The sequence below is a fragment of the Microtus oregoni genome, unplaced genomic scaffold, assembly GCF_018167655.1.
Source record: "Microtus oregoni isolate MIOR12 unplaced genomic scaffold, Mior012 000014F_ref0000157, whole genome shotgun sequence".
Lineage (NCBI taxonomy): Eukaryota > Metazoa > Chordata > Mammalia > Rodentia > Cricetidae > Microtus > Microtus oregoni.
The window spans coordinates 22,118,166-22,130,446 of record NW_024543073.1 but is presented as its reverse complement, the minus strand read 5'-3'; the positions used below and the strand labels follow the sequence as shown (position 1 = coordinate 22,130,446).

The following is a 12,281-nucleotide window of genomic DNA, read 5'->3' as shown; positions in this document are numbered from 1 at the left end:
AGGCCACAGTCCGTGTTGTCGGTGCTTAGCCTCCCCTCCGCCATGCTCCGCCCGGGCGCGCTGAGGCTACGGGGTCTGGCACTGCGGGGCTGCCCTGGGCGCCTAACTTCCACCGGCCGCCGGGAAGGGTGAGTGGTCACCGCCTGCAGGTGTGGAAGAGGGGACCCGTTAAGCTCCCAACAGGAACCGGCTGGAGTCCTCCTGGGATTACCTACAACTACCAGGGAAAACTGTCAGTTTCTCTGGCCCCAAGCCCTACCCGGTCAGCAATGGGCAGCGTGTGGATGTCTGTCTGTAGGAACCTGTCTCCTGTGTTCAAACGGCCTCCGATATACTCCCACCTTGATGGTGGTTGTTATCATTGTTTTGTTTTCAATGTTAATCCGTCTTTGAGATTATTCTATTCCAGGGTGCATTGATTTGCCTTATTTTTTTGAATGGCTGTATAGTTTTTCATCTGATCAATAGTCTATAATATAATTAATCAGTATACTCATTAACAATTAGACTGCTTAGGTCGGGTTGGTTGGTAACGCAGAAAACGTAAACTTGGCATTTTTAACGCACGTGTGTTTAGGCAAATAGAGAGTCTGTTTTTGTTTTAATTTTTTTAAAACAAAACTGTTAGGGAAAGAGTTAGGTCATTTGAAAGATCAAAGGACAGCAACAAACTTGCCCAAAGACAGTGAGATTCGGGTAAGATTAGGATGCTTTGCCGGTGGGTGCTTGTTACCCATGTCTTCCTTCCTTGGCTCCTAGAGCAGGGTTGTGAAACTTCATACGTGAGATGGAATCGTCTGTGTATGTAGAAGAGCAAAACAACATCTTTGATTTTCCTGTACTCATTCCTGACGTCACCCACGGTGGCAAGGCGAGGCTCCTATTCAAAGAGTCACTCAACAAACGTTAGGTACTGACTCCGTTTGCATTGTACAGCCTATGGTGTGCAAGGATTGCTTTTGAGTAGCAGCTGGCCATCCTTCCATCGACAGATTTTTACATAGTGCCTGTGGTGTGGGCTTGTTCCTGGTTCTGGGAATGCAGGGCCTCCAGAACAGCAGAGAGTTCTGGTTCCTTCAGACACAGCAGCTGCTGGCCCAGCACAGTTCCTCATCAGCAAAAACAGGATGCTAATACCCCTCTGCCTGGCTTTCAGGATCTTTGCAAACCCTAAGTGAAAGACAGCGCAAGAAGGATGTACAAGCTGTAAAAGCATCCCAATTGGGAGACTTCACCTAATACGGAAGGAAATGGAAAGGTGTTCATCTTGGGTTATTTGTTCAAACCTGATTAGACAAATACAGTGTAACATTAAAGTCTTTATTCATGGGCATGGGAGTGTTTATATGCACATGGCACATGCATATATTCCAAAATGTTGAGAGTCATCACAGATGACATTTCTCTTCTAACAACTTTGAGACAGGCTGGCTGTGGCGGCAAAAACCTGAAGTTCCAGCACTCGGGAGGCTGAGACAGGATGTCAACCTCAAAGCCATTGTAGGTTGTGGAAGATACTTAGTGAGACTTTGTCTCGAAAACCAAACCAAAACAACCACAACAAAAGAGAGCTCTATGAGGCATTTCTACAAGTTTTTCTTTTTTGTCAGTCTGAAATTGTATGTCTGAATACAAAGTCACACCCCATGTCATCAAATCTGACAAACTATGAAGGCAGTTTAGAATTGAGACATCCAGAAGCTCAACAATTTAATCCTCGTCAGATAACCAGATCATCTTTTCCCAGATAAGGTGTATTTAGACAAACACAGCCGCCACTACCATGTCAGTCTGAAGGAAGGTTCCAGTCTGCTTTTTTTCACTTTGAAATTTCTCCTTAAGCTGCTGGTGGTGATACACATCTTTATTCCTAGCACTCAGGGGGCAGAGGCAGACAAATCTCTGAGTTCGAGGCCTGCCTGGTCTACAGAGCGAGTCTCAGGACGACTGGGTCTACACAGAGAAACCCTTCATTGAAAAAAAAATAGCAAAACAACAATAACAAAACCTTATCTTTAAAATGACACCTTTTGGCTTGGTGCCAACAAATATACCATGGAGAATTTCCACAGAATTCTTATTAATTCATACTGTGACACTAATGGAGTAAAGAGGTTGGTGACTAGGAAAGAAAGCAGGAACTAAGGAATTAGTAAATCACATCCTTTGGTTATGTTCCATAGGACTTGTGAGTGTTCTTTGTGTTAAGGAGAGCCAGATTCATCCTTGAGGCCCCTCCACATGCAGCTTCAATGGCCTTTCAGAGCCCAGCCCTTCCCTGTGCTGACTGCCCACAACTGCCCCTACAGCCGGGGAGCCTTCCTGCCCTACCCCTTGGCTCCTGCATTCCTCTTCATCCACCTCCATCATGCTCTCCTGTTGATGGACGCTCCTGCAACCCGTACCTTCCCTCAAAGAGTGCTTCATTGCTGCAATGCACGCATTTTCAGTTTGACTTGTTCTATCTCCCCAGTCTGCTATAAGCTTCAGAGCTCTGAGGCCCTGCGTGTCCAGCCCTACACACAGCAGGGATGTAAGGACTTTTGATAAATATCAAAAAGGAAATACTCTGAAGGAAATGCGGCAATAACGAACAAACCCCTCTACCCAGTGCCAGGATGCCATCCTTTAGGGACTTGTACAGAGAAGTGGTGCCAGTAGAGGGCTGAGAACAAGTCATGCGCATGATCTGATGTGTTCACGGGACATACATATTGGATGTGGGCATTGAGAGAGGGCTGAGATCAGTGACAAATATTGTCCCCTGCCTTCCAAAAGCTCACAGTGAATCCAGGAAGGCCATCCTATAAACTGATGGCTAGAGATGCCAGAAGAGGAGGGTGCTTCTCCATCCATCTCCCTGCAGCTTGGGGAGCATCAGAGAGAAGAAGATGAACAAGTGCCAAGTTGCATGAAGATTAGGGCTTTTCTAAGACTGAAATCAATAGGTGTGCGTGGGGGTGTGGCCATGTGCTGGCCAGAGGTCGGGTGCCTTCTTCACTTGCTCTCCAAATTTTGGAGACAGAGTCTCTTGCTGACTGGGACAGGGAGGCTGGCCAGTAATACCCAGGGATCCTCTTGTCTTTATTTGGCCAGAGCTGAGATTCCAGATGGGAGCCACATACCCAACTTTTCGTGGAACCTGAGGATCAGATTCAGGCCCTCATATTTGTACAGCAAACGCTTGACCAGCTGAGCCCCAGTCCCAGCATATGGGTGGTTTTGTTTGTTTGGTTTTTGATTTTTTGTTTGTTTGTTTTTCGAGACAGGATTTCTTTGTGTAGCCCTGGCTGTCCTAAAACTCACTCTGTAGACCAGGCTGGCCTCAAACTCATAAAGATCCACCTGCCTCTGCCTACAGAGTGCCAGGATTAAGGGTGTGTGCCACCATCGCCTGGCCAGAATGTTTTTCAGAAGAGGAAAATGATGTCTAGGTTGAGAAAGAAGCAGTCACCGCCACCTACCACTGCTCATTTCCTGAGCCGCATTCAATGCTGGGCACCTAGTCAGGGCGCAGATGCCCCAGGTTTCTGAGTGCAAAATGCATCCTGCACGCGTGAAGTCCTAGAGACAGGCAAGCAAGGGAATAGCTGGACCTGCTCTCTGCAAGTGAGTCACCCTTAAAAACATTGTCTTCCAGGCAGGAAAGCCCACCCTCAGCCCCAGAATGGAAGGACAAGGCAGAGACGGTGATCATTGGAGGCGGCTGTGTGGGCGTGAGTCTGGCTTATCATCTGGCCAAAGCAGGGATGAGAGATGTGGTCCTGCTGGAGAAGTCGGAGCTCACGGCTGGCTCTACCTGGCACGCAGTAAGGAAAGCAGCCCAAAATGTCCTATGTATGCCCCCAAACTGTGCACTAGCTCTTCCCATTCATGGCTCCTACAGAGAGTTCTGCTGAGCAAGGGACCTTCACCTCACCACAAAGTGTACTGTCACCCGACTGGTGTGCTTCCAGGAAGTGGGAAATCACTATTTAAATATCCTTTATGTGAACATGTGGGTTCTGGATTCTGATCCTGGCTCTGCCACTTTCTACCCAGGGTAACTTCCGGAAATTTCCCTCGGTTTCCATTTTCTGAGTGGGGTTTGTTTTGTATTTTGTGACAGTCTCACCCTGTCGGCAGTTTCTGTCACTGTTCTAGTGACGCAGCATGCTGGGGTGGCACTGGAGAATGGCCTAGGTAAAGGTCCTGGGTTAGCATGGCTCTCGTATTGCAAGGCGAGTCGGCAAGGGATAGGAAAGGAAGAGCCATTGATTGCAAATGCGCATGCTCGCTCTCTGTCTCTGTCTGTCTGCCTGTCTGTTGCTTTCTCTCCCCGAAGAGCTCTGCCTCATTGGCTATCTCTTTTCATATTCAGCTTTCCTGTGGTGAGGAGAGGAAAGGGGAACTCTCTCTGAGGTCCTCCTCATGCTCAGCACACACTTGAAGCACAGGGCAGGTGTCAAGTCTCAATGCAGGAGAACTTTGACACTCCAACTCAAGCTCAGCTGGCTGCAGTCTCTAGTCCCACAGTCAGCCCACACACATCTGCCAGCCAGTGCTCCCCCAAAATAGCATCAAGTCCAGCTCCTCTCCCTCCAATCCCTCATCCTCACTCAGTGTGTGTGTGTGGGGGGGGCACCGCATCACTTGCCCGTGGCGGTCTTCCCAGCACTGGTACCTCCTTTCACTGATTCCCCACTGCCTTCCTTCTGCCTGCAGAAGCCCTGGTTCCCTAGGCTTGTCTCGTGTCCCTAAACTAGACTTTCTGTGTAGACTTCATGTTGTCCTAAAAGCGAGTTTACCTCCTCTATTTTTTTTCTTAGTGTGAGCCTTAGGGTCACTGTTGCTGTGATGGAACACCATGACCAAAAGCAACTCGGGGAGGAAAGCGTTTATTTCGCTCACAGTTTTATCTAACAGTTCATGGTCAAAAGCAGTTGGTCAGGAACTCAAGCAGAGCAGGAACCTGGAGGCAGGAGCTGATGCAAAGGCCCTGGAGGGGTGCTGCTTACTGGCTTGCTCCCCATGCCTTGCTCAGCCTGCTTTCTTATAGCATCCAGGGCCAGGGATGGCACCATTCACCACCCACACTGGGCTGGGCCCTCCCATGTCAATCACCAATTAAGAAGTTGCCCTACAGGCTTGTCTACAGCCCCATCCTACGGAAGCATTTTCTTGATTGACACTCCATCCTCTATAACTGTGTCAAGTTGGCAGAAACCCAACTAGTTCAGTGTGTACTTTGTCATCATTCAAGACTGAAAGACCATGTTAGGGCACCATGGCCAGTCCCAGAAGTGAGGTCACAAGGCAGCAGAGCAGTCCTGCCCTCCTGGAGCTAGTCTCAGGCACAAAAAGCATTAAGAGTGGGCCTGAGCCTTGAAGAAAGAAGAAACTTGGTAGGGAGTACAGAACACAGGAGGAGCAGTTAGGGAGATAGCTACAGGAGAGGACACTAAACAGTGGGAGTAGCTACAAGGGTCCTAAGGGGACTTTGAGGTTAACCAGGCAAGAACCTCTAGGTAGAGGCCAACTGAAGCAAATGGTGCTTCTACTGCCTCACACTTCCCAACTGCTAAGTGGGGGCAGGTACACATTAAAGTGGAAGACTTATTTGTTAGCTGACAGATAAGGCTTGCATTTCAGGGTAGATTACAGGGTTCCCTGAGATTTCTCAAGCGCTCAAGAGGACAAGGAAGAATGTTGTAGCTAATCCCACTTGTCAGTTTAACAGGCTCTAGAATCACCTAGAAGACAAACATCTGGGCACATCTGTGAGGGGTTGCCAGATTGTGTTAATCGATGTGGGATGACCCCTGACTGTGGGAAGCATCATGCCAGGGTCCCCATCAGAATAAAAGGAAAAGGAGCGCTCAGACCCAGCACTCACCTCTCTCTGAGGGCAGATGCAGCATCGTCTGCTACCCTCCCCTCTGCTCTGGGCCTTACCCACCATGATGGACTGTAATCTGTGAACCGGAAGGCAAAATAAACCTTTTCTTCCTTTAGTGGCTTCTCCTTTGGTATTTGCTCACATCAATGAGAAGACTGAGAGTTTAATGCGAGCCTGAGCTATATAGGGAGACCGATTATAGCACAAAGGAATTCAAACAAACAAATAAGCCACCCTGGATGTAAAGCAAGCCCAGAACCAGGCTGTATTTTCAATCCCGTGTACACAGCTCAATAATGAAGTGCGTTAATCACCATGCTCTATCGAAAATGTGATTCATGAGCTTAATATTCACACGCTTTCCGGCACAGTAACTAAGATGAAATTTATTTAAAATTCTTCACTCATCCCAAGCTCATTTAGTGTGTTTTATGATCTCTATTAATACAGTAACCTATATTTACATGTTATGTGTAAATAAAAGCATGAGAATGTTTTAGTGGTTATGTGCAAACATTCTAACTGAGCATGCGTGTATGAATAAAGGACTTGGAGCCACTGTGATAGATGATGGCTTAGGCCAATGGCTGGGTTCTCTGAGGCAGTAGAGGCCCCTGAGAGACAGGAAACATATTAGACTAGGGGGTCACAACCTGAGCTGACATCCAACACACCCCCATTATTTAGCAACCCTTCATGATTTTCCTGCAGTTTTTTCTTACTTGGTATTTGTCATTGCACTATAGGGAAGAGTGTTCCTTTCTTGTTATTTTAAATTTACGTCAACAAAAATTTGCAGATTCTGAATTGACTCATAGACTTGTGTGTGTTCCCTAAACAAAGTACCCGGGGCTAAATATCTTCAGTGAGTCCGTGTGATTCTTTCAAATGAAAATTCATTAGTCTCTAGTTTCTGAGGTAGGGGGACAGAAAATACATAATAGGTGGATATAAAGAATGGGACTTTCTGGTGGCCTGGTGTGGTGGCTTGAACAGGAATTGCCCTTACTCCAGTTCATATATGTGAATGCTTGGGCATTAGGGGATGGGGCTACTTGAGAGGGGTTAGGAGGTGTGGCCTTGTTGAAGTAGGTGTAGCCTTGTTGAAGTAGGTGTAGCCTTGTTGAAGTAGGTGTGGCCTTGTTGAAGTAGGTGTGGCCTTGTTGAAGTAAGAAGTGGGTCACTTGGGGTGAGCTTTGGGGGTTTCAAAAGCTCAGCTCAGGCCCAGTGTCTCTCTCTTCCTGCTGCCTGCAGATCCGGATGTAAAACTCTCATCTGCCATGTCTGCAAGTGTGCCACCGTGATCCCTGCCATGATGGCAGGGGACTAAACCTCTGAAGCTGCGAGCAAACCCCCGTGGAATGTTTTCCTTTCTCAGCTTTGCAGTCAGTAGTCACGGTGTCTCTTCACAGCAATAGAAACGCTGACTAAGCCTGGATTCTTCCAGGCCTGTGGCTTACAGGATCTCCAGGAGTAGTCAGAGCTCTGGCCAGTACTCGTGAGCATTCATTTTCTCAATTGACGGGTGGAAGATGCACTGAAGATGGAATTGGGGTCAGTGGTAGATACCTGAAGGCCAGAGATGCTCACTGATTGGATGAGGAAAGTTCCTATGCACACCAAATCCCAAGCTTGTGAAAGGGAAAGAGCGGTTCGGCCGTGTTTCTAAGACTCTGGCAGGAGTTCTGTGGTGGAAACATTCCAATACTCTCACCAGGGCAGCGCTACAAGATGCCTTCGGAAACAGGATGGGATTTTTGTCAGAAGCATCACTCGTGTGTATGTTAGACACTTCGACAAGATTGGAAGCATTGAGCTTCTGGTTTCTAAACACTGGTTGATTGACTTTAATGGGAAATAGTTTTGAGTTTCAGAGACTCAAATTCCCTTAGGAGAAAGTTATAAATATTCCTAAATGGATTTGAGTTTGAACAGATTGTGTTCTGATGAGCTCCCCAAGATAAATTAGCTGAAAAATGAGACCCCAGATACTTAATTAAGAAAACTCTTGCTTCAGTAATTGCCTAGAATTCTTGATCTGGATGCTACATTGCATCTCTTGGAGTTGACGGGAGGGGCTACAAGATCTCTAATATTTATCAATCTTTCCTAAAGAATAATTAATCAATATTTAATAGGTGCTCCCTATTTGGTTATTTGTACTGTATAATATAATGTATATGTAAGGTGTCTAGGAAATACAGATTTCTTTTTTTGTATAGACCTGGGCATTTTTATGTATACACAAATATATTTTTTTAGATGTAGAACAATAAACACCTTTATTACATGAGTTATGAATGATGGTTTATTTGCCTTTCTGGGCTTTGATCTTCCTCAGCTAGAACTCCAGCTCCTTGCCTTGCTCCACCGCACTGGCCTGGTCTTGAGGCAGGGCAGGCAAGAGGCTCCCCCGCTGGAACTGCTCCTCCAGAACACTGCTGATCTTGGCGTTCTTTTTCCTTTCATTGTATTTCTTTTGAATTTTCTTCGATTGTTTTTTGTTTAATATTTCTTCCTCTTCAGGAGTCAGCTTGGCCCCCTTCTTGCAGCCCAGGGGCAGTGTACAGTGGGACTCGTACCACTGTTTGGTATGGTGTGCTGTCAATAAACACAATGCTTGATGCGGACCAGATGGTCTTTGGATGCATTGCAGACAACATCAATGATCCTTACTTTGCGAGTATAGCATTCAAAATCCCAGGAAAAGCTTCCCACATCCACTCTTAGGGCATGGCACTTCTTATTGCCTCTTATACACTTGGACTGTGTATACCATGAGGGCCAGTCTTAGCACTGGCAGCAGGATACTCCTGCTTCTTGTGGTCGGGCTTTCTCTTACCCCCATCTTGCAGTGCTTTCGCCAGGTGTCCCGAGAGATGCCCATTGCTCTGCGCTGGTTCATAATTTTAAAATTCAAAATCTTTATTTTTGTTTTTCAATTACAGTTAATTAATTAATTAATGGTTTTGGTTTTTCCGAACAAGGTTTCTCTGTGTAGCCCTAGCTGTCCTGGAACACACTCCATAGACCAGACTGACCTTGAACTCAAAGATCTACCTGCCTCCCAAATGCTGGGATTAGGGCTGGAGAGATGGCTCAGAGGTTAAGAGCACTGGCTCCTCTTCCAGAGGTCCTGAGTTCAATTCCCAGAAACCACATGGTGGCTCACAGCCATCTGTAGTGAGATCCAAGTGCTGGAATTAAAGGCGTGCACCACCACCAGTCAGCATTTAATTAATTTATCTCTGTGTGTGTGTGTGTGTGTGTGTGTGTGTTTGTGTGTGTGTGTTTGTGTGTGTGAGTGTGTGTGTGTGTGTGCATGCACTTATTTACTGACACGTGCCATGAATTCAAGAGGACAATTTACAGTGGTTGGTCCTCTCTTAAGACCCAGTGGACTCTGGGAGATCATTGGGTACCTTTACCCACCAAGCCATCTTCCTGGTCTCCAAACTTAAAATCAAAACAGTTCTGGTCCCATGAATTTCAGATAAAAAGCAATCAACAACAGCAGATGCTCTAAACCTTCCACCTAACCCACTCTATTTCACCTTTTCCCTAATGAATTTTAGGCTCTTCCTGGACATATCTGTGGGCTGGCTCTTACTCTACTTGTATGACTGAAGTTGCTTCCTGTACCATGTGATAAGCCATCTGCTCTGCGGCCTCCAACCAATGTGTTCTTTCTTGCACCCACCCTATACTTCCTTCTGGTCTCAGCAGCATGAAATTGCTGCTTAGCAGAGGAGTTATCAACATTGTGCCGACTTATTTCAGCATTTTCTTCTCTCCCTATTCTTCAGGCAGGTTTAACAACTTACTTTCACCCCGGGATAAACTTGAAGAAAATACACTATGACAGCATCAAACTGTACGAGAAGCTGGAAGAAGAAACTGGACAGGTAAATGCTTTTAGTTTGAAGTTGTCCGTGAGGTCAGTCACTCAGATATAGAATCCATGTGCAGGGCTGGCTGTGGTAGAGAAAGAAAGGTAAGAACCAAGGTTGATTTTAACACCATTTTAATTTCTTCAAGCATATTACCCATGTAATTAACTATTCTTCATTTTTTTTTTTAAAGAAAGAGTGTAGTCGGACATTTCCCTCCCACCCATCAGCTACCAAATAATCATTCAGAGGTTCATATTAATTACAAATGCTTGTTCAATAGCTCAGGCTTATTACTAGCTAACTTACATTTTTAAGTTAATCCACATTCCTTATTTACACGCTGCCACATGGTGGTACCTTTATCAGCAGGGCACATTCATCTCTTGCTCCCTCTGCATTTGGCTGGTGACTCCTGACTCTGCCTTTCTCCTTCCCATCATCTTTAGTTTGGCCACCCTACCTATACTTCCTGCCTGGCTCCTGGCCAATCAGTACTTTATTAAACCAATTCCAGTGACAAGGTTTTACAATGTGCAAGAGGATTATCCCACAGCAGAAGAAATAATAACAATGTTTCAAATGTTGTTTAGTCAGTTTCCATACCTAGAGAATATGAAGTCGGAACACTCCAGCAAGTAGATTGCACAGGATTTGACGGTGCGCTGACTGCCACCGCATGGCTTTAGAAACAGCGTGCTAAGTCCCCCTCCCCATCTTTGTCTTTATCCTTTCTCATAGTGACTGTGATCACAAAATAAAAAGTTTCCATGAGCTAAGATCAAAGGCTTCTTAATGTTTGAATGCATTTATTCTGACTGAAGGCCACTAAAAGCTCCCCAGAGTCTGCAGGATCAAGGCCAAAGACTTAGCAGGGTCTGAGGCTCCCAGTCCTCATCTCCCGACTTTCTAACATTCTCTTTTGCCTCAATTCCCTTTGCTCATGTGCTTTAATTGTTCTCAACAGTGTATACTTCTGGAATGTCCTGGGTGCTCTCACACCTGGTTTCTAAAGTTGTGTTGTTTTCTTCCTTCCTGTTCTAACTGGAACCACCTTTCTGTGTCAAGCTACACAGACGACCAACCCCTCATGCTTCTAACACAAGCATGTGTGCACACTGTTCTAATACACAGCATGCATGTGCACACTGTTCTAACACACAGCATGCATGCACACTGTTAACACACAGCATGAGTGCACACTGTTCTAACACACAGCATGCGTGCACACTGTTCTAACACAGAGCATGCATGCACACTGTTCTAACACACAGCATGCATGCATACTGTTCTAACACACAGCATGCGTGCACACTGTTCTAACACACAGCATGTGTGCACACTGTTCTAACACACAGCATGCATGCACACTGTTCTAACACACAGCATGCGTGCACTCTGTTCTAACACACAGCATGAGTGCACACTGTTCTAACACACAGCATGAGTGCACACTGTTCTAACACACAGCATGCATGCACACTGTTAACATACAGCATGCATGCACACTGTTCTAACACACAGCATGCATCCACACTGTTAAATACAGCATGCATACACACTGTTCTAACACATAGCATGCATCCACACTGTTAACATACAGCATGCATGCACACTGTTAACATACAGCATGCATGCACACTGTTCTAACACACAGCATGGGTGCACTCTCTTCTAACACACAGCATGCATGCACACTGTTCTAACACACAGCATGCATCCACACTGTTAACACACAGCATGCATGCACACTGTTCTAACACACAGCATGCGTGCACTCTGTTCTAACACAGCATGCATGCACACTGTTCTAACACACAGCATGCATGAGTGCACACTGTTCTAACACACAGCATGAGTGCACACTGTTCTAGCACACAGCATGCATGCACACTGTTCTAACATACAGCATGCATGCACACTGTTAACACACAGTATGTGTGCACACTGTTCTAACACACAGCATGCATGCACACTGTTCTAGCACACTGTCCCACTGTTACTGTTGCTCTTTCCTGCGGAGTGTGATGTGAGCAACTTGAAGATCAGGGCTGCCCTTTGTTCCATGACCCACCGAAATTTTTCAAATAGAAAGACTTTAAGAAATGCCAATTGGGTGATGACTTACAATTGCTCTCTCCAGAGCAGCATGTGGACTCTCTGTAGTCCCTCCCTAAATCCTCCGGCTTTCTCCTTTTCATGTGCTGCTTGTCTACTCTGCACTTGAACCCCTCAGTCCATGCAACCATATGCTCTTACCTGCCCCACCTTTAGCTGCAGATGGACAGTTCCATCAGTCAGGGGCTCTGCCTCTCTCATCCACCCTGCACCTCAGGCTTTCGGTGCTGCCTGGCATATAGGAACACCGGGTAAATTGCTGCCGGATGAATAATTTTTCATAAGCTGCAAATATTTTGTGTAATCATTATGTTAGCTACATAGTAAATTTCTCTTTTACTCGCTTGTGCTTTCATTGTGCTGGAGATGTGTGTGTGAGCGCCAGGGGGAAGTTT

The 12,281-nt window shown here is 46.1% G+C and overlaps 1 protein-coding gene and 1 pseudogene across 1 annotated transcript in view; one reads left to right on the top strand and one right to left on the bottom strand.

The window, feature by feature from the left end:
* The first annotated feature begins 16 nt into the window (after window positions 1-16).
* Window positions 17-12,281, top strand: part of Dmgdh (dimethylglycine dehydrogenase) — a 74,681-nt gene continuing 62,416 nt past the window's right edge. The window contains exons 1-3 of the mRNA XM_041663446.1: window positions 17-128; window positions 3,641-3,809; window positions 9,685-9,783. Of these exons, the coding sequence (XP_041519380.1) occupies window positions 43-128; window positions 3,641-3,809; window positions 9,685-9,783 (354 nt within the window). The 5' untranslated portion in view covers window positions 17-42. The remainder of the gene's footprint in view (window positions 129-3,640; window positions 3,810-9,684; window positions 9,784-12,281) is intronic.
* LOC121455769 lies at window positions 8,187-8,765 on the bottom strand (annotated as a pseudogene).